This window comes from Malurus melanocephalus, unplaced genomic scaffold, assembly GCF_030028575.1.
Source record: "Malurus melanocephalus ecotype Western Australia unplaced genomic scaffold, MMel_1.1 scaffold_121, whole genome shotgun sequence".
NCBI lineage: Eukaryota > Metazoa > Chordata > Aves > Passeriformes > Maluridae > Malurus > Malurus melanocephalus.
In genome coordinates this window covers 864,577-889,534 of record NW_026623353.1, presented here as the reverse complement: position 1 = coordinate 889,534, position 24,958 = coordinate 864,577, and the positions used below count along the sequence as shown (strand labels likewise).

At 34.7% G+C, this 24,958-nt stretch overlaps 1 protein-coding gene and 1 long non-coding RNA gene across 3 annotated transcripts in view; one reads left to right on the top strand and one right to left on the bottom strand.

The window, feature by feature from the left end:
* On the top strand, positions 1–23,437 carry PDLIM3 (PDZ and LIM domain 3). 2 transcript variants are annotated; one of them, XM_057370230.1, is made up of 8 exons: positions 1–224; positions 5,467–5,618; positions 7,262–7,346; positions 12,529–12,716; positions 16,351–16,614; positions 19,207–19,334; positions 20,516–20,627; positions 21,547–23,437. In XM_057370230.1, the coding sequence occupies exons 1-8, from the start codon at positions 132–134 to the stop codon at positions 21,734–21,736; spliced, it is 1,212 nt and encodes a 403-aa protein (XP_057226213.1). In that variant the 5' UTR covers positions 1–131; the 3' UTR covers positions 21,737–23,437. The 2 variants fall into 2 exon arrangements, with proteins under 2 accessions (XP_057226213.1, XP_057226212.1); XM_057370229.1 differs by lacking the exon at positions 16,351–16,614.
* Positions 1–24,958, bottom strand: part of LOC130575956 (uncharacterized) — a 68,674-nt gene that overhangs the window by 40,395 nt on the left and 3,321 nt on the right. Inside the window, exon 2 of the long non-coding RNA XR_008965618.1 lies at positions 18,429–18,476. This is a non-coding gene — a long non-coding RNA (uncharacterized LOC130575956). The remainder of the gene's footprint in view (positions 1–18,428; positions 18,477–24,958) is intronic.

Sequence of the window (24,958 nt, the reverse complement as noted above, 5' to 3'; positions counted from 1 at the left end):
TCTTAGGAGGTATAAAAGATCGGCTGCCCTGTCTGGCAGGTGCTCTGCTGACAGCAGCCTTCCTCCAGCAGCTCAGCTCCTCACACAGATCCAAGGAGAAAAGAACAGTAACAAGGAAAAATCTGCCCACAATGCCACAAAATGTTATTCTCCAAGGACCGTCACCCTGGGGATTCAGGCTCTCAGGAGGAATAGATTTTAACCAACCCTTAATCATAACCAGGGTATGTACTCTTTCCTTTTCATTTCTACTTATTCCATTTAATAGTTGCTGTAGATTTTTGTCCTTTTCTGGAATTAAGAGATGCAGACAAAGCTGCAAGTGGATTAAAGAGTAACTGCTAGTTCTGAAGAGAGCCAGCTGAATACTAAGAGTTTTCACAAGTTCTGTGTGACATGTTTCTGTGATTGGTTTAAGAGACTTTAACTGCACTTCTACTTACGTCTCAAAATTAAATGCAAGCGCCTTGGCAGCAGAAAAACTCTGGCACGATTCTCTAGGCTTTCAAAGTTACATTTAAACTTACTAAAAGCAAGACCTCACTTTTATGCTCTCCATAACTAGCCTCTTTGATCACTGGGTAAAAAGATTGCTTGGCAGCAGATCCTCATGTCTGGGATTTTGTGCTTTGCAGATTAATCTGACTTATTTAGTTAAATCAAGTTGTGTTTATTGCCAGCAAAGGCAACAGTACATGTTTTTACATATCTAAAGGTTTTCACTTTCATAAATGTTGAATGAGCAAGTTGTTAGAAAGTTATCCATCCTGAATATGAAAGAGATAGTTATTTGGTGGGTTTTGTCATATTTAGAAAGTTACCTTACCCCCACCCCTCCCATTAAATGGCAAGAATTTGAGCCTTCCTTCTTTTTCATGCATTTTGAGAAATGAGTTGCAATTTAAGAAACCAGTTACTCAATCAGTGTCACCTACAACACACTGTTAGCTGCCCTGAATCTACAGATGTGGATGTACTCAAAAAACAAGATACATATTTTGATAATTTCCATGTTTTGAAAATTGTGCAATTCAATGCACATCAGGGTAGAATTCATTCTCCTAATATTTCTGCTGCTTTTCAGGACCTTAGACACACCAACTGTGTGTTCCGTGAGCCTCCAAATCACTACACTTTTTTTGGGGGGGGAGGGATTTTTTTTTTTTTTTTTTTTAAAAAAGCCCTACACTATGAGCACTATGCCTGGTATTGAGTAAACGTCAAAAGCCTTGAAGGATGGATACCACCAAGTGATATCTTGTGGTAAATATGCTTCCAAACAAGAATCAGTAGAAAGCTTAAGGACCATCTTTTCACATATTAACCAGTAAAAATTAACTTAGTCATTCATTCCAGGTTTATAGAAGTATAAAACTTTTCATGTATTTTAAACAGAAGTAAATCAGAATGCTTTTATTTGACTGAATATCATTACATAAATACTCACAGAATATAGCAAAGCCTTTGGAGAAACAAGAAACAAAAACCTTGAATAAAAAAAATCTCTGGATGTTTTTGGGCCTTCATTGCCTTTTATGGGCCTCTAAAAGAAAAATAGTTTCCATTATCTCTAATGAAAAATATTTTAGTGGTGTCTGGCTTGTATTTTCTTTGTGTTTAGATTAAGTGCAATGAAGTTTAAAACTGCAATAACAAAGGATGTTACTATAAATGTAGCTTTCTAAAGGATAAATTACTTTGCAGTTGACTCATACCTACAAAATGCCTCACAAGACATAAGCCATTGGTTTCTGGCATATTACAGAAATGCTTATAATCACATTTCAAGTAGAACAGTGAAATAAATATATATCTACATATATATATGTATAGGAAAAAAACAAGGTTACATTTGCTTAGCCCAGGTTAAAGAATATTAATGGCTGAGTTTTTGAAAGTTAGTATTTTTGTTGCCAAAGCATACATTTAGAAGAGTCCCTAAATAAATATTCTTGCAATAGCCCTTAAAAATAGGAACATATCACAAGATTTACAAGTCTTGCCTCTTGGGACCTAGGTGTTCCTTTTGCACAAAGTATCATAAGCAACCCATTCACACTTGGCTTAACTGTCCTGACAAGAAAATAGACAAAAATTAAAAAACATTTTAAAATACATTTTGAATATAATAATTGGACAGGTGTTAAGATTGGTTGGCTATGTCCTTGTTCAACAAGAGACAGCTTTTATCAGGACTTGTCAAGAGAGACAGATGACATAAGAGACCATTATCCACCTGTCTAAAGAGCAGATGTCACTTCAAAAGCTCATGTGCAAATTGTTCTGTTGCTTTGATTGTTTCAAGCAAATGCAAAAACTACAGACCATGATCACCAGGAGAGAGAAAAACCAGGAGGAGACTAAAAATTGTCATATTCAAATTCTATTATAGTCAGAAACAATCGCAAATACTGAAAACATTTAAATCCTTGGAAGTTTGCATAGATGCAAAGAAATTGCATTAATGAAACTGCTTACAGGAGCAATTAAAACTTGAACAGTTTGGAGAGAAGGGTGAAATATTATCAACTCTAGACTTAAGTTCTATTTTATTTTTATAGATCTTTACCAATCACAATGCAAGTATTCATATTAACTCAACTTTATGTTCAGCCACTCTGTCTGCAGACATTCATAGCCCTATTCAGAAAACTCAAGAGCCTGAAATATTTATGATGTTGCAAGATGATAAGCTTTTCAAATCTATGATCAGATGCAGAGACATTTTCTTCAAAGTTTCATTGGAGACATTGACCTTCATGTAGTTAAATAGTTAGTCCATGACAACATCTGAATGATCAACACAGTCTTGTATTTATTCAAATCCAAGACACCCAGGATACAGGAGTAACAGGCACATCACGTAGACATGGCCTGAAGAGCAAGGCAAATTTTTTTCCAAAGTAGTAGTAAAACCTACCTCATGAAGCCAGGGTGAGCAAGCCACAAACACTACAGTCATAACACTAACTAATAAGTCTAGTAAGTCCTTAAGAAATAGTATCACTTACGTTATTGAAGTACCCACAATATCAATATTATACCCGTGATATCTTGCATTGCACAACACGATCCCTTTCCATAAAATATAGTCTGCAGGGCAGGTGCCTTCTCTGCACCCCAGCAGGGCTCAGCATGCAAGAGTTCAGCACTCCCATCAAGGTGTTAAGGCCCAAAAGAGACATCACAGAAGCTTGGCAATAATCACTTCAGGCAAGGAATAGGAAATAGAGACTCCTGGCCCTTTCTGTCCTTGTTCCCATCGAATGATGGTAACCCCATTCAAACATGAAAGTGGTATTGCTGCAGCTGGTGGCAACTTATAAAACACAAAGGATTTACCAGCAACACAGTGCAGGGCAAGTTCTGCTAGCAGGACAGCTGCAGAGGAATGTACTGTGCTAGACAGATATGCTACTTTATAAGGCAGGACTGTTATCTCAGTGCTTTGCTGCAGTACGTCACAGGTAGAGCAGATGATTCATTGTGACATGTAAAAACATAATGTGCAGAGCAATCTCTATAAGGGTTACTTATATAACTTCTATACAAGCTATACATGGCCCTATACAAGCTAACTTACTCTCTAAAGAGACCCAAGAATGGCTGGGTTTGCCCAGTTAGGTATTAGAGAATCAACAGTCACATTGGAACAAAAGGAATTCTGCTGCAGTTTGTCATTGCAGACATATTAACAACATGCTAAACCAATATTGATGGGAGTAGAATGATTATACTTCTAACCTTGTCTTATAATGGTGTCAGTGGTCTCAGTGTTGATTATTTACACTTGGAGCTGTTGAAGTTGGAGAAACAGACCATTTTTGAGAATTCAGACTTAGAATTCATGAGCAACTGCCTCAATTCATATTCAGATTATTCAGGCACCTTAACACTTTGATAAGTACACAATATACTTGTCCATTCTTTTGAAGGGTCAGGGTATAAAAGCCTGCAGCTGGCCACAAGCACCCATTTGGAAAGTTTGTCTGAGTTTGTGTTGATAATAACACACACATTGTAGTTTGTTTTGTGAGCTCTTTTTCTGCATTCCAGTGTGTAAACTTATTTTTGATATCACTGTAACAATCTCTAAGGTCTCTGCTCATTCAGACCCACCTAATGGAGAGGAACAGCTAGAAAGAGGAGAGAACAAACTCCCTTTCACTGATTCTTTCCATTATTTTAATATTAATACAGTGCAACTCATATCAAAAAGAATTTCTGTTTGGTTTTGTGTTGAAAGTAGTGTCCCCTTCTGAGACAAGTCTGCCAGCTTCACCAAAGCTGGGGTTCAGAAGATGCTAGAGGTATACACTGGGCAGCTTACTCTTTTCCTTTGCTGGAAAATTGTGAAACACCAGAGCTGAAGAATGTCTCCATAGCATGTGTTCCAGTCAAGATAATACTTGCTTTCACTGTAGCAGAACGAGTAGTGAGAAAAATTCTTTCTAATTGCTTTTTTATTTAATATATGCCACAGATAGAAGAACTACTTTCAGAAATAAGAATATATTGACATTTTTGTCCTTCATACTGGGATTCATTTACTTACAAATAAGCAGCTGATGTTACTACAGATGACTCAACTTGTCCCTTCTGCTGTTTGAGAGCTGAATTTCAGAAGCTTATGTGCTACATGCATCAATTTCATGTTGCTATCTAGGTAATCAAGAGTTACCTAAAATGGCAATACACACACAAAGGACTGAAATTCCACTCAGTGACCTAAGGCCTGTTGTGTATGTGATATGTGTAAGCATTGTGGTGGTAGGAGAACCTTTTGTAAACAAAGGCCTGCAATTTTAGAACAAGCTTCACTAACAGCTAAGGTCACAGCCTCTCTGCAATAGTTATTTTAAAGCAAAATTATGTTGCATTTCAACTATTTTAACAACCATATAGAAGATTCTCATCTAGGAAACAAAAAGAATAAAAAAAAAAAAACAAGCAAAGAAAAATAAGTGAAGCGTAGAGCTATTTCTGTGAATGTCACAGATAGTAGTATATTTACATGAGGTATGAATTGCACCACACAGACCATCCTGAAGGATCAGGGCCACTGTTACTTAAATGCCAGGGGACTTAAAGCTAAGCACTTTAGGGAGTTGAGTAACACAGTTTCTCAACAGTTCTTTTCTTCTGCTGGTGTTGATAAGGGGGAAACATAAGTTATTTTCAAACAAATCATGTAATGGCAGTTGAGAAAAAAGATTTAAAGATGAGTTACAGTAACTACAGATATCTGAGGAGAAGCTAATAGAGAAGTCAGAGGATAATTTCCATCTAATCTGGAGTTATGATGATAAAAACATTCATACAGTTACCTGGCAATAGAACTGCAGAAGCTCTGGCAAAACACCTCCCCCATCCAACAGGAAATATGGGGACCATGATGTAGTTTATTTTCTCTATCTCTTTTCAGGCATGCATGATGATTAAGCAGTTACATTTTGATCTTTTCAGATTACCCCCGGAAGCAAGGCTTCAGCAGCCAACCTGTGCCCTGGTGATGTTATTATAGCTATTGATGGTCTAGGCACAGAGAACATGACACATAATGATGCCCAGGAGAGAATTAAAGCAGCTACACATCAGCTTTGCTTGAAAATAGAGAGGTACGTGTACACGTCTGCCTATTTCTGAAAGATACCACTCAATCAACAGTACAATTAGTTTGAAGAAGCTCACAATATCTTTAAAATTACAAGACCTACCTCTTAAACTTCAGCTAAAGCAAGACTCCCCAGAACTCATCTTCGTAAGCACAAAAAGAACAGCTTCCCTCAGGTTACTCACAATGTATCTCTGCTGAATGCACAAGTCCTCTGTTAACTGTCAGTAAGCAAGCAGCTCTTCATGTTTTGGGGAAAAAACAAAACCCTCATCTAGTGTCAGTTGTACAATGATCTCTCCACTAACACTTGCTTATCTTACCTCCTTCTCCCAATCACACATGAAGTTGCTACTCTATCATCCCAGTTAGGGAAAAAATATCATATCAGACTTTCACAAGGGGAGGCAAAGGAGTGGGTTTAAAGGCAATCTCTTTGGTCACAACATATTAAGCCTAACACAAGATTCTCACAGTAATATTCAAAATAAAACTGAGAAACGCTGTCTTACCTAAACTGCAAGAATCCAGAAACTTTGGTGTTTGCTTCTCTTAATAGAGCCAGGAAAGCGAACAACCTGCAGCTTCACATCTCCAGCTTAGTTTGCTTAGCCTGTAATCAAAATCACTTAGCACTCTTTCAGCTGTCTCCACAATTAAGACAGGCCTGATTAACCTGAGGCTCTCAAGGAGGCATAACTGTTTATTGTAGTTGACCACAATATTTCTTTCCAAATAGAGAAAGTGTCCCTTTTTTTTTAACGAGTATTGTTGAATTACTAGAGCACACACCATGGTTAATCATTCCTGCTGCTAATCCAAGGATCTGTTACAGATTGATATATGCCATTTAACAACTATCTTGGAAACCCATTTTTAAATGTGATAAATGTATATGTAACAAGTAGTATCAGATTAATATTTAACATTACTATTAAGCTACTTTAAAATTAGCTGCCACATTTCACTCTGTCAATGAAAACAGAACTGTAACTGATACTTTCATGTTTGCTACCTCTGCCTACGTGACTGAAAGAATCATCTGTGTAACTTCAATTTCCCCTTGCACATACTTTGCATACCTAGATTGCACTTCTACATTGAAAGGCAGGCTTTACATGGAAATTATGGTCTTTAAAGAAAAAGAAGTTGATGTTTGGGATTATTGCTAATATATTCACTTCTTCATACAAATATTCTGAGGACCCAACATTCATTATATTAACCATTAAAAAAATAAAACTAAAAAGTTTCATCAGCTCAGTTCAGAAAGGTACTAATTTACTTTCCTTTTGCGTTTGGTAACTGTTAACAACCTATTTCCCATCATTCATAGCATATATAATTTTTTAAGTAAATACGTTATATAATATTATATATATATTAAAGTAAATAAAATACGTATATACATTTGATATATTTTATATATAAGTAAATATATATTTATATATTTATATATTTATATAGTTATATATTTTATATATTTCATATATATTGGTTGCATATCATTGAAGTATTTCTGTGCGAAAACACTAAAAAAAGCATAGAAAAAACCTGCACACTTTCAAGCTGCATTATATTTTATAGGGACATTCACAACTCTATAGGAATTTTAATTATTTAAATTCTGCCTTTCTTTCTTTCTAGGGCAGGAACTAAATTATGGTCTCCACAAGTTTCAGAAGATGGCAAAGCACATCCCTTCAAGATAAATTTGGAAGCTGAACCTCAGGTATGAACTGCAAAAAGTTACCTAAGCATTTCCATTTGCCTTTCTAGACTCCAAATAATCTCCCTCGTGGTCATTAAAATTCTTTAACTAGAGCTTCATCCATAATTAGCCAGTTTAAGCTAATATAAACTACCATGATTATAACATATAGGAATACCATTTTATCTGATTCAATGTTTTTGATTTTTCAGCTATAACCAAAACATAACATTAAGAAGCTACAACATTTTTCTTTAAGAGTTTACATATCACCATAGTTTTATTTTGGAAATAAAACATGTTCTTTTATTCTGATACAGTTTAATCTCATTTAACTCTTTTCGAGGTTCTTTGTCACATGAGGAAGTTTTTCAGTCAGGAATAAATATCAACTATCCAAGTGATGAGCACATCAGATCACAAAATTCATTTTGATGTAACAGTTGGTTAAACAGAGAGATCCATAAATGCTGGATCTCTTTACCTCCATACATTTTAATACCACACCACAGAACTGAAGTTTACAAGTTTACACAAGACCCATGTACTAGTTAATATGCAAATCACCACTTCTGACTAGGAAAGTCTTGATCCTCGTTTATGACCACAGCAAATCCAATCAATCGACAGCCATTCCTCTCTTCAAACTCAAAAAAAAAAGGCGTAGTCTTCATATTGCTAACAATTAATTAGCTAGCTACTTCTTTCAAATAGCTGATTAGTTAGTTACTGATCACAACTAGTCCTTTACTTTTTTGTCATTCCTCTTTAACCTACATGAACATTTGTTATTATCTCAAGAGCAGAGAGAGGAAGAACATTCTGTGATCCTGGAAGGCCAGGTTCAAAGCAAATGTAAAGTATTTATATTTAAAGTCAAACTATTTACTCTGTGATATCCTAGAAAATAAAATGTAAATGTAGATTGCATTTCAATAAATGCTGTGCAATAAAGATTTCCACCAATTCTATTTTCATGGAGAAACTCCTGAAAATGAATACAGCATTTCTGTGTTACATTCCTCTCTCTTCTTTCTGATCTTAAAATTTGCATTAAGTGATACAGCAAACTCCATCAGAATTAATATAGCCTCTTCAGCAGCAGAAATACTACAGTGAGGAAACAAAACTATTTCAAATGCATATTTTTGTGGAAGAGCTAGGATACATATTAAATTAATAGCAATGGAAAAAATTCACTAAAAAAGCAATAGAGAAAACCATGCAGGCATGCATGACACAAGAGTAATCCCTCTGCATGAAAGCTGCATTCCTAAAAAGGACAGTTCCTTAAAAATAGATCACAAGATTTCACTAAGTGCTATTTGTCAGACTATTGAACAGCAGCCTCCATTGGGCAGTCAGAAAAACTGTTTCTCCTAAATTAAATAGCCAGCCTTTTCAATAGTATATTTCATTTTTGTTCTTAGAAAAATCAGGAGTACTGAGTATATTTAATAAACAGTAGGCACCAAAAAATAGCAACATTTGCAAACAAATATTCTAAATTGTTCCTGGAATGCTTTGCATTTTAGATTAAATTCTTCCATCCAAGAGCATCCATCACTCCCTGTGGGGGAAAAAATACATATAGGCTATTTTTCTACAATTGATGTAATTAAAAATGAAATTTTGCAGCATATTTAATCATAAGACACAGCAGTATGTATTCCAAAGTAGACAAAACAATACAAAATTTCTTGAATCTCAGATGCCAAATTTTTGCAGAACTACAGCCTGTGCTTTCCAAGTCATGTAAGGGTTTGCTGGATTCTAACAATAAATACAGGAAGTGAAGCTGATATAAATGGAGAAAAATCCAAAAGCAGTAATGTGGCACCTCAAAAGTAGAACTATTTTATCGAAAATATTGCATGTATTCACTGGTGTGCAGAAATGGAAAACTAGTGAGTTCTATTTCTTCTTTTTATATAATAACCAAAATTACTCAAAAGGTCATAGATCTTATAAAGTATTGGAATTTTTTCACTTTTGTCAAAGAGATATTTTAAAATTCACCAAGAAAGTTAAGAGAAGTCAGTTATTTAAAAGCCAACTAAAGAATAACAGATAACAACTTAACACAATCTTCTTAATAAGTATGTAATTCATGTTTGTAAGTTAGTAAAAGTTAGTTACAAATTAATGTAAAATCTATTTTAAATTGCTCAGCAATTTGGCCAAATATTTGGCCAAAGAATGCTTCTTTAGCTTCAGTGAATGAAAATTATTCTACAGATGCTTGGAGACAGCTGATAAACAATTAAATACTTTGCTTACTTACAGCAACGGAACAAGGAACCTTCACACTGTAGCAAAATTGTGTATCAGACTGAGAATCTCCCAAGAGCTATTTGGAGACTCATACAGGCAACTGCCAGGGCACAATGGAAGCTCTCACTATTTTTAAATCTGGGAAGAGGAAACTGAGGCAACAATTCTAATTTGTAGCAATAAATGGGTGACTGAGAGTCACTCTTGAAAGTTACACATTCCCACATAAACAACCAGCCACCCTGAATCTGTTAGACTTGAGCAATCTGTCGTGTGATGGATAAATAATAGGAAATAACAGACCACTTGAAAATTATTAATACAATCACATTGTATTCTGAACAAAATTTAGAAACATAAGGTTCTCAACAAATATAATTAGTAAGAGAAAACAAAACCACCTAAATGGCAAACTGTATAATAAAATTATTTTGAAAATGCTTTCCACTATATTGTCAATGTAAAAGAATATTATGACTTGTAAATGTTTTTTGTTACAATCCCTTTAACATCATTGAAAATACTTTTGTATTGATTACCATAATTTCTTGAATTGTTTTTATTTGGACTTTTTATTTTTTTAACTTCTATTTTTGCCTTTGAACACTTTGTTCAGTGAGACTAGACTTTTAGCCATGAAGGAGATTATACACTCCTGGGGGATAGATTATGCACATAGATAAGTATAAAAATATAAGAAAAAGACAGCCCATTGTTCTAAAAAGTAAGTTCATAGTCTATTACCATTCTAAATAAACTTTTGAAGCAATTGCGCTGGGCTAGTTTTGAGGACCTACTCCTTTTTATAACAGCATTCAAAGATAAAGATTTTAGTCAGATGATATCTCCAAAATGTATACATTTGTGTTCTGTCACAGCAATTACCCCAAGAATGCCATCATATGGTCTGTGATGGATGCGTTTCTACAGACTTTTGGGGCTACATTATTTCTATTCCTGATACATGTATCAATGCAAAAATGTAGCTAGCCCTGCACAGAAACATCGGTCTGTTGGAAAAAAAAATTTAAGTAATATAAGTCTCAAATATTCCTAATTAGGAATTTGAACAATTCCCAGTTCTCATTTAGCTTTTGAACTAAAAGAGAACTTTTCACAGACTCAATGAGATGAAATAAACACAAGAGCTGGACTGGTTTTGCTGCTGTATGCTCTGTCACTGACATTTTACATGAAGAGATGAGTTATAAAGAAAACAGAATTAAAGTCTAACTAACTGCAAATACTTGTTTCACAACTGTTACATTGTAAACATGCTGTTATGGTGCACATCTTCTGTTCATTTCTCTATGAGAAATGAAAATGGGGGATGAAATTACAATGTTCTCAGTTGGTTTTGTTTGTTTTGTATCATACATGGATTTGAATCAATTTTAAATACTTTGACATTAATGTTTTTCATCAACTATCATGATCCTAAACACTATTAGATTATTTCCATTTACTAATACATTTTGTTAACAGAAACTCAGTTTTATCACACAGAAAGAAGGAATTGCAAATAATTTGTGCTCATTTATCTGATTGCTGCTTTCAGTAGCCTCTTAAAGTGCAATGCTGCTAAACATTTTCATTTAATAAAACTGCATTTTACTGTTTGCATTTTCTGGTTGCATATTCTATACATCCATGATTTTTCTTTAGTCTTATCCTAAATATTTTGGAAACTGTTGTACAACAATCATACTCAAAAACACAGCTGAATTGGAGAACTGGAAAAGGTTTCTATGAAAATTCAAGTATTCATGACTTGTGCTATCTTAACATTGCAAGTTCAAGTCTCTAAAGAAAAGACCAGTTCATGTTGTAGAAACCTATTTGTTATAAACAGAAGTTTTTCATTCTGTATAGATGGAAATTCAAATGCTCTCTCAGCACTGTTTCCAAAGAGTGCCCCATGCCATCAGGACAAGGCGATGGACTGCAGCAGTTAATGCTCTTAACCCACTATGGTAAAAGCAAAAAATCCCTCAGCAGATGATAACATTATTTGTTTCCAAAGTATCTGTTTCTGAGGCTTAGGAGTGGACCTGAGTTGGAAGGGACCCAAAGGACACTGCAATAAATATGCAGAATACAAACAAGAGAATTTTCACGCAGTCAGAAGTCTTTATCATTCCTGGCCAACCAATACAGAAGGACATTTTTTGGTATCTGAAAGGTCATCAGAGATTTTATTTCCAGATCTTATCCCTTTGAAATCTTTGAAAAAATTATGAATTTATCGTGGCCAACAAAAAAAAAAAAAAAAAAAATAGTAATCCAGAAAGAAACAAACATAGGCAGAACAATTTCAAATTCAACCATTTCTGGGTTTTACCTATTTATGATGATTTCACATTAAATTATACAGCTGTGCAATTTCTGATGCATAGATATGCTTTAAAGATAAAAAACATTCAGAAGAATGTCCTCAATCTGATTTATGTTCAAGACTTTATTTTGGTTAAAAGAAGGATTAAAAATTACGTATTTTCCAGGTAAGACACTTGCAATAAAATCATACTTTTGGAAGTCACTCCATCAGTATGTGATGAAAATACAGAATGGAGAAGCTAGAGATTAGCACTAAAGCAAAGCAATTAAGATAAGTATATATGAAATGTTTTAAAAGAAAAAATTAAACAGTGTAAAATCCGAAGAATAATATGAAAGTTCACTATAATATTCATCCCTCCCATTTCTTCTAAGCCTTCTGCTTGCCTGGAGGAGGGAAAGTAATTTGTATGGCTCAAGTAATATATACAACATTCATGGAAAAATATAATATGCTTGCACCAGTTAAAAAATAACCAAGCTGCGAAAGTAAAAATGCAGAGATTAACAATACTGATGTTGTCAGTTTTACTCATTGCTAGCTTTGGTGTGCATTGTAGCTCTGTGTGTTTTGTCTGCCTATCATGTACAGGAATTCAAGCCTATTGGTACAGCTCACAACAGAAGGGCCCAGCCTTTTGTTGCAGCAGCAAATATTGATGACAAAAGACAGGTAGTGAGCTCCTCCTATAATTCTCCAATTGGGCTCTATTCATCTGGCAATATTCAAGACGCGCTTCATGGACAACTGAGGGGTCTCATTCCTTACTCATCGCAAAAGTGAGTATTAGTATTTACTCATAATACATAGTCTTTTGTGGTGTATCATCTGTTCTGTTTTCCATTTAAAAGTCCAGCTCTTGCTGTTTTTTTTCTGCGAATAGGGATATTATTCATAAAAAAAAAAAAAAAAAAAAAAAAAAGGTGATAAATGAAACTATTTTTTCCGTCACAGAGAACTATTCATTCAGCTTTCTAGCAGCAATGCTGCCCTCTACACTGGGCTTCAACACTACCCTCCAAGCTTCTCCTGCATTTCATTCTGAAGGTTTCTGAGCACTATAGTGATTGTATTTTGAGCACCAGGAATGAACAAACTAAACATGGTTACTTCATGGGTAAAATTTGTAAACTTTGTTAGCTATGTTTTAACTAGAAATGTGCATTTGTAGGCCAAAGAAAGCTATTTAAACTTTCTTTTCTTTGCAGGATATCAACTATTTTGAACACAAGCATAATATTCGGCCCAAACCTTTCATAATCTCAGGCCGAAGCAGGTTATAAACTTTGAATGCTGTGCTAGATTTGATGCATGGTGTTATTTTTTTAATGGATGGATACTCATCATTGACATTAATTAAGCATTCTGATGCATTTGAAATTTACTTATGGTACTAGACAGCCTAATGCTGAAATCTAAAGCAAAAAAAAAAAAAAAGGTTGATTTGCAGAGTTCAGGCTTGAAATTCTGATTTCTATTTCCAAAAGGAAGCAGATCTACCCTCCCCATCTCAGTTACACTGATTAGAGTCTGAAGTAACTATAGCTATGATTCAGTTACAGCATGGCACCAGATATTTGGTGAACTTCTGTCCAAACGCAATTACAGGTAACTTGTTAACTTGCTAAATAAAAGATAGCTACATACAGTTGTAACCTAGGTCATTCAGAGATTTTAGATTTGCATTTCAGCAGACGTCTTTCCAGAGACCAAGCTACTGCTGAGCTAAAAATAAGAACACTGATGCCACAGACATGTAAAACTGCAATGCAGAAAATCTTATATATTTACATTGATCCTTTTAGTGTAATAATCCTCAGTCTTAACTGGTAATTAAATTCCTCACTACTATTTACATTATTACAGAGGGGAAAAATCCAAAGCAAACTGTGTGCCTAAAAACACAAGGAAGCTCAGAAGGGCCTGAGGGATGCAACATATTGTGATCTGATCCTTTAACATTTCTAGCAGGAGCAATCTTTACTAGTGGAATTAGTGTTCTACATTTAATGCTGAAAATCAAAAATGCCTCTATTTTAAGTATATTAATTTAAGTCTGACAAACTAGAGCAGAAACATAGGATAATAAATTATTCCAGCGTATAAAGGACAATCTCATGTGGATCATCAGTTTTGAGAGATGCCTTAAATTTGTCATTTACCTGATTGTAGAAGATGGTCCCATGTTGCAAACAAAAACTATCAATGTAGAACACCACCACAGGCGAGAAAGGCTGCTCAAGGACAAAACAGTCCTTAGCAAACATCCAGGCCCTCTAACCACAGACTCACACACTGTATCAAAACTGGCTTTGGGACCACTAGGTACAATTTCCCTGGATCTATGAAGATTCAAATAAGTTTATCATGAGCTTTATCTCATAATTCATAAATGAAAATTACACAGGGTTTTCCATTAAAATGTTGAAGTAAATGGCCATTACCAGCATATAAGATGAGGAAAATAAGCTGCAGAAACCACCCCAGCAGCGAGTTTAAGAACTTCAGTTGGGCAAGGTCTCTCAGATGTTCTAGCACTGGGGAGGTCTGCACTTGCAAACAGCAGAATCTCTGACAAGGTGTTACATCTACAACACCTGGGTTGTCACACTGTTTGTCTGCTACACTTCCATCAGTTTGACTAAATCTGCTGCTAAACACAGCAAAAAACAAACCACCGCCTTGGATTTAAATATCCCTTTAGGACAGACAGCTGATGCTGAATAGGACTTTGACTAAAAGATTTGATTGTGGACTGTGGGCTTAAGCAAATGGATCTGATATTGCCCAGAATTTTGGACTTTATTCTGGTGAAACTAATTGGAAATTGTATTTAATATATAACTACATTTTATTTATTACCTATTGTTTACTCTATTTTAACATTACTTTGTCTTTACATAGTGAGAGCGTGAGTTGTGCTTTTTCTAGTCTTTGCCTACTACTTTCCATTTACTAACACTATTAGCACTGACAAAACTTAGTCTACTGAAAGATCTAAGGGTGGTATTCATCTTCTAAAAGAAAATACTGTGAATATGTATATTACCCTGTGTGAATTTTTTTGGCTAGCTCATGCTCAATTATATCTGATGATGCACAGCTATATTTGCATTAGGGCTTGCCTGTCTTTCTGGAATGCTCTTGTTTGGCATGTCTTTGGTGAGAAAGTATATACTTCCCTTTAAAATTTTGAGAAAGTGGTCCTACACAAATTCCCCTCTGAATCAACAGGAAAATTTAGCAGCTACTGGGCAGTGTTCTGAAATAGAGCATTGTCCCAGATTTACACAGCTTGGATAGGACTAACCACAACCCTGATATTATGCTGGAGGAAGAGATGAACCCTTTATTGTCCCACAGCTCCAAATATCACATAAATGGTAAACAATGACTCTAGAAAGATTGGTTATGTGCTGTTACACTGAAACAGCAAAGAAATATCCCATCAAAACGAAAACTTCTGAGATACTATGGTGAGAAGATTGAAGTATTCAAAATAGTGACACTGAAAAAGACTTCAGGCCTAATGTTCACATTGTTTTGCTAATCGTTTTCCAGACATATTGAATTGTTGTACAGTAACTTCAGTAATGTCAAGGAATACTAATATTTCTAAAAAGTGTTCATATTTTTTTATGTATAAATTATATGTAAAGTTACTTCAAAAGCAGTAAAAACAATTTTCTCAATTTGTATCCATTGTTCTTGCGAAGGACCACTTTACATTCTAATGGCAACACTGTAACTTAGAAAAGCAAAAGTAAGCCTATTTTTTTTCTTTATAATGATTAACTTTTTTTTTTTTAATTGCTCAACTAGTTTTAAAATATCAATAAATATCTTCCTGTAGAATCTTTGGAAATCTAGATAATGTCACATTTGTTATTTTACACTACTTTACACTAGACTTTTCAACAGTGGAGTGAGATGGTTGTGAAACATAGATCAGGAATGAAGAGTCTTTGATTCCAGTGCTGCAGGTGTTCTGACATGGACAACCCACAAAAACTTTGCTACCCTTTTTATGGATATTAAGAATCACTCTCTTAGAACAAAGAATTTTAGGGAGGCTTAATTAATCTTCAATAAAAACAAGCATTAAAAATGTAAATAATGTATCATTCTAAATTATTTCATCTATCAATGGATTTTTGCTCTCTTTGAAGAAAACACACACCAGAATTTTAAGGACTACTTTATAGCTGGCATTGGTACTTTTTATAGGAAAGCAATTTGCAATGATTACACATACTTTTGCTTTTCTCTCCTTTCTATACTTTTGCTTTTCCGAGCCTGTTCCATTTATGCCTTTCAGCCCTGTTAACATCACCATATCCCTGTCCTTTTGTCTTTGTTCTCTATAATCTAATGCACACTGCACACTTTCCTGCACTCTGGCTATTAACACAGTGGATGCAGCACTCCTTCCGGGCTGGACTGTGGCAGTGGACGCAGCACCCCCTCTTCAATTAGCACGGTCAGCTCCATCTGCCCCACCGAGCTGAAAGCAGTGTCTAAGATGGCCCCTAATGTCCCCCTGGAAATGGACCTTCCTGGTGTCAAGATTGTACACGCTCAGTTTAACACACCTATGCAGTTGTACTCAGATGACAATATCATGGAAACACTGCAAGGCCAAGTTTCTACAGCTCTGGGGGAAACACCTGTCATAAGGTAACTAGAGCAATATCTATAATATTTATGAATACACAAATTTAAACGATACCAAAAATCATGAGCTGTAATAATATCAAACTGTTTCTATGAAAAAGGGGAAAAGGGTCAGAGAAGAACTAAGTAATTTTAAATTCAGTATTTTTACTAAAATGCTAGTATTCTCTGGGGTTTAACCCAAAGTATTAAAGGAATCCTTCAGAACTTACAAATAAATATTTCATAGGTAATAACCTTAGAATTGTGGGTAGTAAATAAAAAATTATGGTATTACCTATACTATCAGCTGACTGACTATTCCAAATCAAGATTCTTATACCTCCAAAATTCAAAATGGTTTATTACTATTATAATTATTTATAAAATTATTTAATCATTTCCTCTTACTAATAATTCATAAGATAATAATAAATAAAACTTATTTCCACTGTTGAAATTCAGATTAGGAAGATTAGGAAATTTTATAGATAGTTATAGCGTTCTAGATACTCAGCTCCCATTCTAGACAACTCATTCAGCATAACTAGCTGTCATATAAAAAGAGACAGAATTTATGGTAGGACTACAAATCCATGTCTGACTGATGAATTTTATCCATTGCCCGACTCAAACTCAGGTAGAAACCTTATGTATATAGAAAACAATTATGATTATACAATAAAAATTTTTAACACCCTAATCATTTTTTTCAGGAGACAATTCACCATTCAAGTTGCTTTATCTTTACCTTTGCACTACAGTAACCTATTTTCCTGTTTTACAACAGCACCAGTTAATAATTCATAATATGTATGATGTAAACTAGAGCTAATTACTAATATTTTAAATTACCAATAATCACTGGCACCTATGAGCCTTCTTCAGCACCTTGCAGAATTTGGCTGCTAATAACCAAAAAAACCCGTATTTATAGAAAGGTATTTAAGTTCATTCTATCTGACGAAAAGAAAACTGTAGTTCATGAAGTCTTCACAGAGTGAAGTTACTCTAGTGCTTGAATATTTATGCTCAATCAGAACAATAAAAATATGCTGCTTCATTATTCTGAAATAATGAATTAACCACAAAGTAATCAGATTTCACACTGCCGTGAGATTGCCAGTTTGAGAACCTACTCTCTACACAGTTTGAAATGTCTTTTGCTGTTTGGGATTGCTTTTCACTATGTATGCATTTACAAATCACACATTTGTGTCTGGGTATTTTGCCTTCTGTATATAATAGCATTATCACCTGTTTTATATCTAGAAATATTTTAGTAAAGAGGAGAGAATTCAGGGGGTTAATTAACCATAGCCAGGAATTATGAAAACTAAGCTACTTCTATTCATTAAAAGCTTCTGACAAGAAACTGGTAGTTTTTCATTAGCTTAAAGATGGCTCAAAGAAATCTACTGATTGATGAAAATCATAAAGTTCACATAAGCAACAGGGGTCAGTGTCCAACAGCTGCTGCGCTTACTGGGCCATTTGGCAGCTTGGATGCTACAGTGGAAACAAACCAAACCATTTAACGCAAAAGCCAGTCTAACTTTATTTGGAAAATAAGAAGCCAGTTGCAATAGGAAATTTAAACTGGATATTTGTGTGTATAGCTGTAAGATAATAGACTTCATCAAAGTAAATTTGTATGTTTCTAATTACCCCCAGTAGCTGTTCAAAGTTTACAGATGTCACACATTCAATGTAATTCCTGTCAGTGCATATAGTCCTCTACCTCTTGTCTAGTTAGGATGTAATTATCATGAACAATTCAAAATATTCAGCTCATATATATATAAAAATATATATAATATACCGAGAAATATTCTTACCGAGAAAATCTTTGTCCCACAGGTCATTTGAGATTCAACCATCAACTCCTGTTGGACAATAAATTAATTTATATTTTTAGCATAAAATTGTTATTGCAAAAGAAAGCTGTGTCTCATTTCTATTAAATTAAGAAACAGAACATCCATTTCTTATTCACCTTACAATTAATTCACCTTACAGTGTTTCCTATTATGCAATATGTATTTGACTCTTTTTTGTCATCCCCATAATTTAAATAAATAACAAATATCGTAGCCAAATAATCACTATATTACCTAGTGATCAAGGCAGCTTAGAAGTCACATTCTCCCAAAAGATTTGTCTGGTTAGGCTTTGGCTGACCTTATATAAAGTCATGAGCTGTGATTTCAATAACTTCCTTGAGGGCAGCTGCTGTGAAAAGGGAACTTCTCAGTCAGTACCATATCAAAGAGCACCTGGTAATATAGCAGATGATTGCAGGAATGAAACTACTTTGAGATTAAATATCCTATTCTCAAATGCCAGAAGAGCCAAAAGAGTAATTTTGGAAATACTTTAATGAGTTTCTAGATTTATTTTTCTAACAATTGAACTGATTTAATGTTTTTCAGCACATTTTAGATCAAAAGGAGGCTATATAAAGCAGAGCTACCTGGAAAAAAGAGTTTTCAGAAGTTGTAGGACTACATGGTCCTTATGTTTGTTTCCTGAGTCATACTCTATGCCTAGTAGAGCTATTGCTTCAAAGTTATGTTTGATAAACTGTTTTACCTGCTCTTCCTCCCTTTATTACAGTGACCCATCTCCCAACTCAGTGTGTCAGTCTGATGTGTACAAGATGCTGCACGCTAACCAGGAAGAGCCCAGTCAGCCGCGCCAGTCTGGCTCCTTTAAGGTGCTCCAGAATTTAGTCTCCGAGGAAGGTGGTTAATAACAACATATTCTACCTGTTCAAATCATTTTAAAATGTTTATGGGAGGGGGGAATCCAAGAAGAAAATAAGAGAGATTAGAGATACAAGAATTTCTGAAAGCCCAAATCATTCCATAACTTAGAGCTACACCTGTCTCCTGCCATTTCCCCTCCATGTTTGTATAGCAAGCAATCTCCTCTGTGAATACAATGCAGATGTTGGTCACATTTTTCAGAACCTCTTCTCAGATTTTAAGATCTTTAATATACAAATTTGATTTCAATTGCACGATAGAAAGTTTTATCAAAGAGAATTTTTGGGACAAACTGCTTATACTCATGACACCAAGAAAGAAAACACTCTCTTCCACATCCCGGAAAAGAGGAATTTAAACCAACTCTTGAAATCTTAAAACCCATTTCCTCTTCATTATAAATAAAAACTGAAGAGGATGATATAATTTAAAGTCACATTTCCTTTAAATGAAGAAATTTTGAAAATAAAACTACTAAAGACTGCAAGTTTGTTATATTTGAAGTAAGCATAGAGAGTAAAATACAACCAAAATTAACCTAAAAGACAGACTAATTTTAGACAACCTAAAATTCAAAATTTTAGTGTTTATATGTCATTATTTACTAGGGAAGGAATAAATATACTTTATTGTCTAAATATATATAATTGTGGGATTTTATTTAGCATTTTCTTGTATTTCTCTATCATTTTGCATTCATACCATGTTACTAATCTTTCCAAACCTGTTGCACAGTTAGTTATATAAATAAGAAGCTTTCTGAAAATAGGCCCTGATTATGTTACATTGCTATGTTAAAGCCCAATTCTCCTTCCTCTCTGCTATAAGACCTACTATCAGAGAATTGGGTGATCTCCATGAGACAGAGAGCACTGTATAAACCACCTTCTTTGTACTTGCTTTTTGGCTACTGCTATACAATATTTTTCTTGATTCCAAAGAGGTGGGATCTGGCCTACTAAACTTTTATGGTGAAACTGCATTGTTTGATGATATAATTGAAAGCCTGTAAATACCTCCAGAATTGTATGTACAGTACAAAAAGTGCAGAAAAGTGCAGAAAAGTACTCAACTGCATCAGACACTTTTATATAAGCCTGTTCATAAAAGATGCTTTTATATTAGCCTGTACATAACAGGATTGTTTTGTTTCTCAGATGGGCGCCCTGTGGGAACAAGAAGTGTGAAAGCACCTGTAACAAAGTCACCTACTGCTATGCCTGGTGTCCAGAAAGTGCCATTATGTGACAAATGTGGGAGTGGGATTCTGTAAGTTTTCTTTTTAGTTTTAGAAATCCCTAACTCAAGCTAACCTAACTCAATCCCTAACATCATCCTCAAACACCACTGCAAACTACAGAAGTGTGTTCTCATAATGCTTCTAGAGAACAGCAATATAAAAATACTTTGTTCTAATTCTCAAATTATGAACCTGTACCTTCAACAATTTCAATACAGATTACATAAATTTTGACAAAGTTCTATTGAGGCTTTAACTGAGATTACTCAGGACCTTTTGCAAAGTCAACCATTAACACATACGTAATGAAACCAGCAGTTATCTGTGCTGTGCTGTCTCAGGTTGTGAATCCTCAAAAATTTCTTTTTAATGCAAAGAACTCTTCTACCAATCCAGTGGGATTATCCAGAAAACTCTGTAGATATATTTTTAAACTATCAGATTTCTACCTGACTGACATCACTAACTTCAGCAAAGAACACAGATAATGAACTGAGAGAACACAGACATGAAAAGAAAACAAAATGGTTTTGAAACTCATTTTGTCACTCTTTTGATAGGTTAGGCTGTATAGGCTGTATTTACTGTCTTGTAAGCAAACTAACATGTTTCTTCAAACTCTTCATTTTCCAATGCTCATAAACTATGTGATCAACTCTACAGCAATTTGTCACCTACTCAAACTCAGCTTGCAACCTCAAATTGCATAGTAGATTCTAAAATCACAAGATGAATGATACTTAAAATACCTAGCACATACTTTGTGTCATAGAATCATAGAATGGTTTGAGCTGGAAGGGACCTTACAGATCATCTAGTTCCAATCTCCTGCCATGATCAGTGACTTCTATTAGAACCTTTTACTAGACCAGGTCTAGTTGCATTTCTTTTCTCATTTTAAATTCATACGACTAATTAGCTTTATTTCTTTTCATTGCTTCCATGTAGAGGGACAGTGGTGAAGGCACGCGATAAATACCGGCATCCAGAATGCTTTGTGTGCTCTGACTGCGATCTCAACCTGAAACAAAAAGGCTACTTCTTTGTGGAGGGCCAGCTGTACTGTGAAGCTCATGCACGTGCTCGCATGAGGCCACCAGAGGGATATGAAACAGTTACGGTTTACCCAAAATGCTAGTCTTAGGTTAACACACAAATATTTGCATGCACACAAAAAGGCTTTACCAGCTTAGAATTGCAGTACAAGTGCCAGGACTTCTGCCTAAATCCAAAGTAGCAGCTTTTAAACTTTTCCTTGTGGGATTCTGAGAGAGGTGGAAGTCCCTATTATTCAGCAATAGCATATTATACCAGCAAAATTCTGTTAAAATATTGTTTTTGAAACTGTCAATACAACTCAAGAAAGTATAAACTAAAACAGCTCTCCTGGAATACAAAAAGTGAAACAGGTGAGGTATTACGTGAATGCAACAGCATATACATAATTGCTGTAACCAAGACATTATTTTTAACATAAATTAAGTATCTGTGCAATTACCAACACCATCAAAGTCTTACAGGCTGGGCCGCTACAAATGTAGAAACTTGACAGATCATTAGAAAAGCAGCTATTTTACATTATAGTACAAACCAAGCAGTTGTTCATGTCTGCTATTATTCAACTAGCATTAATGTACACCCCAAACATGTTTTGCTTACTTTGCTCTGAATTTGGGGTTATATTGCCTTAATTTTCTGATGCAGCAACTGTGATAAAGAATAAATGTCAAGTCACACAATAAAATGGCTAGTTTAATAAAGACTGGTTAGTATGAAGCAAAACAAAAGTTCTATGTTGTCGTAACAATTTGCAATGACATCAACTTTCACATCACTTTGCAGAAAATGGTTTGAGGCATGCACTCACATGAATTGTTTTTGGAAAAAGAACCTCACACTCTTATAGGAATTCATTGCAAATTGAGAATGAAAGCAAATTTTAAAACCTTTCTGCAGAAAATGATACTAGACTTTTTTTTATCTCGATTATTGCTGGTAAATTAAAGATTGGACAGCTTCAAAAATAAATTAATTAAACTATGCAAAAGCAAGGTCTTTTTTAAAAAAGCCTGGTGAAGACCTAAGGAATAAAAACCAAAAAGCTGAAAGAATGTGGTTTCATAATCAATTTATAAACTTGTCAAGGGGTACATTGCTTTCAGGTAGGTGCCCACTACATAAACACACCTAATGGGCAAACTGAACTTAGCATTTTCAGAAAATATCAAAACAAGTCATAAATTCTTGGGGCATTTTGAACCCACTTTAAAGTAGAAAATGCGCAAATTTTTGTGTCAAGTCCCAAGACTAGGAAAAAAATAACAACCCAGTGACAAACAATCTTATATACTTTTCCCATTCTATAATGAAAGAAGCCTATAATACAAGCAGAACATGGAATCAAAATAAGAAATTATAGATACTTTAAATTTATTTTAAAAATTCACAAGTCCCAAAGATTGAAATACAAGGTCCACATAATCAAAGACCTTTCAAAATGTCTTAAAATACTATTTCAGAATTCAAAAGTTTTTAAAATGTGTGTGTCACTGCATTTATTACTTCCATTTCTATATCAAAAGCAGAGATTAAAAGAAGTGTTGCACCCTTTTCAAGGTTAGTTCCTGAATTATTTTTGGGTACAAAACATAATTCTGCTTCTCAGATATCATGGAGGTCATGTGTAGTATTAATATTTTTCCATTGATAAAGCCCATAAGAGTGAAAATTCTTTTGCAAATGAGAGTGTGCATATTGTCTATTTTTACAAACTTAAAATGTCATTGGTGTTTACAAATGTTTAATGTTCATGTCTTTGTGGAGTAATTAAAGGTAAAAATAAAACTACTACATATGATAAATATTCTCTGTTTCTTTTCATCTGGTATGGAAAATGAGAAAGTCTAAGTGTCAAGTGACTTGACAGTAAGAGAGGTTTGGATTTCATTCTGACAGACCAGTACGCTTTGGATTTATCAAAGTCCTGGCAAGAATGAAAGACAATTTTTAAATTAGGCATTTGAATATACTATCTGAGCTTTTTAAAATGGAATGAAATATTGTGTTTTCAAAGTTAAAGACCTAAAACTGCTCCCTTTAACACATCAAACATACCATTGTAAATGTGGAGAAACTCTTGGAAATGCAGATGCAAGAACTGCTAGGTTACAAGGAAGACATAAGACATGACCTGATGCTAAAACTTTGGGGTAAGTTGAGTGATATTGCATCATCATGTAGTGCTATTTTGGGAGGTTTGAAGTTGGATGTGACTGATAGAATGAGAAGATAAGCCTATCTAATTGCAGGTACTGACCTACGTGAAAACCTGTACACCAATATAACATCAAGGAAACCATGATTTTCAGTTAATGGCGATTCTGAAATCCCTGATCCCGACAGAGGAGAAAAATAGAAAATCTCATCCCATAGTCACTTTAGTCTGGGAAAACTGAACTCAGTTTTAAATGTGAGAGGAAGATATACCAGTTTTTGCTGTGGCATCCTCAGGGCCAAATTCTTTATCTCAGCAGGATGTCATTGGTTCCTGGCATATAAGATGTCCAGTTAAAGATCTACCCACTTTATCTTCTGGCTTCAGATCAGTGTAATCAGTCAATCATGATAGTAGCTTAATTCTGCTGTGCCTCTAAGCTGTTTCTAGACTCTTACGTATATTGCCAAAGGTAGGCATGGCATTTATTTTAGATGGAGAGATAGGTAAAAAGTGTGACCTTATATGCTTTTATCTCAGCTCTTCAGATGCTGATCATCAGGTGTGAAAAGCTCTCTGCAGCTATGCTACCGCTTCATAAACAGCAGGGAGATGTTCTGGGAGATGTTAAAAACTTACATGAAACTAATATTCCAAATGAGGAAGACAAGAATTGCTTCTGAAAATATATAGATTCATTTATATGGTACTTCCGTATAAATTCTTCCAAGACAAATGCTTTAGTTCTTTTAAGAAATGCAGTGTTGCCAACAATCTGAAATCTAAAAACTAACTCTAAAGTAGTTAAAAAAACTGTGTTGTTTCATTCACCTAAATAGCTTGTTTCATTTTCTCAACTACATTTCATCAGCTAAGAAATTAGACTAGCACTTTAGTTCAGATCAGAAGTGGGCTATTGAAAGCAAACTCCCCTCCCCAGTCTCACTGACTGCATTTTGGTTCACATCAGGCAACAGCTTCAGAGTGCACAAAGTGGTTTCCTTTAGGATGAAACTCGACTAGAAGTTGTTCTCTGGGAGCATTGCTAATGCACACCAACCACTTGCATAGAATCAAACTAGAGCTGAATAGACCATCCCTGAAACACGTGTTAAGGTAGATGCCAGGTCCTGAGTACCAACTGAC